This window comes from Colobus angolensis, unplaced genomic scaffold (genome assembly GCF_000951035.1).
Source record: "Colobus angolensis palliatus isolate OR3802 unplaced genomic scaffold, Cang.pa_1.0 Scaffold38, whole genome shotgun sequence".
NCBI classification, from domain to species: Eukaryota; Metazoa; Chordata; class Mammalia; order Primates; family Cercopithecidae; genus Colobus; species Colobus angolensis.
The window spans coordinates 8,076,456-8,078,891 of NW_012117154.1; the positions used below are offsets into that span (position 1 = coordinate 8,076,456).

At 50.5% G+C, this 2,436-nt stretch overlaps 1 protein-coding gene across 1 annotated transcript in view; it reads left to right on the forward strand.

Moving 5' to 3' along the window:
• TRPM2 (transient receptor potential cation channel, subfamily M, member 2) overlaps positions 1–2,436 on the forward strand; it is a 116,824-nt gene that overhangs the window by 66,661 nt on the left and 47,727 nt on the right. Inside the window, exons 8-9 of the mRNA XM_011954232.1 lie at positions 1,271–1,408; positions 2,308–2,435. Of these exons, the coding sequence (XP_011809622.1) occupies positions 1,271–1,408; positions 2,308–2,435 (266 nt within the window). The remainder of the gene's footprint in view (positions 1–1,270; positions 1,409–2,307; position 2,436) is intronic.

The window sequence follows — 2,436 nt, forward strand, 5'->3', positions numbered from 1 at the left end:
TTCTGATTATTTTTATGTTTAGGTTCTCCATCTCTTCTAAGCTCACATTTGGTTTTGTTTTTTTCCTGTTAGAAAATAGTCTATTTCCTCCAGGTTTTCGATCGATCCATTGTTCCAGGTGAGCTCTGTCTTCACTCTTGAGAAAGACATGGGTATGACTTGGTTTGTTTGTTTTTTGTTTTTGAGACAAAGTTTCGCTCTTATTGCCCAGGCTGAAGTGCAATGGCATAATCTCGGCTTACTGCAACCTCTGCCTCCTGGGTTCAATTGAGTCTGTTGCCTAAGCCTCCTGAGTAGCTGGGATCACAGGCTCCCACCATCATGCCTGGCTAATTTTTTGTATTTTTAGTAGAGATGGGGTTTCACCATGTTGGCCAGGCTGGTCTTGAACTCTTGACCTTAGGATCCACCCATCTTGGCCTCCCAAAGTGCTGGGATTACAGGCGTAAGCTACTGCACCAGGCCGTGTATGGCTTGGTTTTATACATTAACAATCTGTGCTTCTTAAGTCCAGAGAGTTTATTTAGGACTCTCAGTTGGAATATGCTTAGGAAGGTCCAAAACAGAAGCTCAGGCTTATCTGTACCTGTGGTTTAGGAAGAAAAACACATTTCTTTATAATGAAACACCTTCAGGAAATCTCTAGGATCACTTGAGGTATGTTTTTTACAGTATATGATTTTGGAGATGTGCTTTCTACTTCCGGGAAGTGTTTCCCAGCTACATGAGTACGTGCTTCCTGGTCTGGGGAAAAGCCCAGCCATGCAGGGGAGGTGGGTCTGGGCAAGGTGCCCCGTCCTTGCTCGTGTGTGAGCCTTGTAGCCCACCTGGCAGATCTTTCCTAGTGGCCTCTCTGCCAGAGACACTGAAGGAGATTCCCTCAGGGAGAAGACAGTCACTGACCTGTTAACACCCTCCACTGTGCCAGAATTTTATCTCGGAGAAAGTGGCTTTGATGCCATCAGCTAAGACTAGGGAACCTTGAAGTGCCTGGCATGAAACAAGAGTCTACAAACGTTGGTAAAGGAGTTAGATGGGTATTTCACTTTCTAGATGTTTCTAGATGTCTCTAGAAGAGTGCTTTAAAAAACTTCAGTGTGCATAAGAATGATCTAGGGTGTTGCTGAAAATTCAGGCTGTAGTTCTCCAGGGACAGAGAGATCCTGAGAAGGTCAGGGCTGGGATCAGGGCTTTCACCTCCAATAGGCTCCTCCAGTGACTCTGAGCCAGTGGGGCCCAGCTGGGACTCTGACTGTCCACTGTTTACCAGGTGCAGGGAGTGAGCCTCCGGTCCCTCTACAAGCGTTCCTCAGGCCATGTGACCTTCACCATGGACCCCGTCCGTGACCTTCTCATTTGGGCCATCGTCCAGAACCGTCGGGAGCTGGCAGGAATCATCTGGGCTCAGGTAATAACACCAGCTTCTCAGCAGACACAGCTATAGGCCAGCAGCCAACTGGGGAGTGTGGCTGGAGAGCCTGAGGCCAAGTGCAAGCGGGGCCTGTGGAGGGGTGTGGGCATCTCCAACATCAGGAAGGACTTGGGGCACCTGGAGTTAGAGAACAAAGAACTTAGCTCTAGGCAGGAAAGGAATTTTTTTTTTTTTTTTTTTTAAGACGGAGTCTTGCTCTGTCACTCAGGCTGGAGTGCAATGGCATGGCTTTGGCTCACTGCAACCTCTGCCTACTGGGTTCAAGCGATTTTCCTGCCTCAGCCTCCTGAGTAAATGGAACAACATGCATGTGCCACTGCGCCTAGCTAATTTTCTTTATTTTTAGTAGAGATGGGGTTTCACCATATCGGCCAGGCTGGTCTCGAACTCCTGACCTCATGATCCACTCGCCTCAGCCTCCCAAAGTGCTGGGATTACAGGCATGAGCCACTGTGCCTGGCCTAGGAAAGGAATTTTTAAATTAAAAGTTCTGCTAAAAAAGCTCATTCTGTGGTTATGTCCAGGGCCGAGTCTTGCTGGGCACACACAGCCCGGGTGGTGCCGCCCTCTGTAGCTCACACAGGTTCTGGTGGGGGCCGGTGCATGCGCTGGGCATGTGCTATCCATTAGGCTTTGCAGGGCAAGCAGTCCCCTCCCACAGGCCACGCGGGAGCCTGGGCCATCAGAGGTTGTGTATTGATTGGAGTGGGGCTTAAATTGTCTGTATAGATGTGGTCACAGACAGTGATTGCCCAGTGGCGCACACCATCCCTGGGCCTTGTTTTCATCACCCAGGGCAGTGTGTTGGGTTCCCTAGGCTGGGTTGAGCCTGGCTAGTCCCTTTAGAGTCTCACGGTGGCTCCTCCGGTCCCCAGAGCCAGGACTGCATCGCAGGGGCCTTGGCCTGCAGCAAGATCCTGAAGGAGCTGTCCAAGGAGGAGGAGGACACGGACAGCTCGGAGGAGATGCTGGCACTGGCAGAGGAGTGTGAGCACAGAGCCATC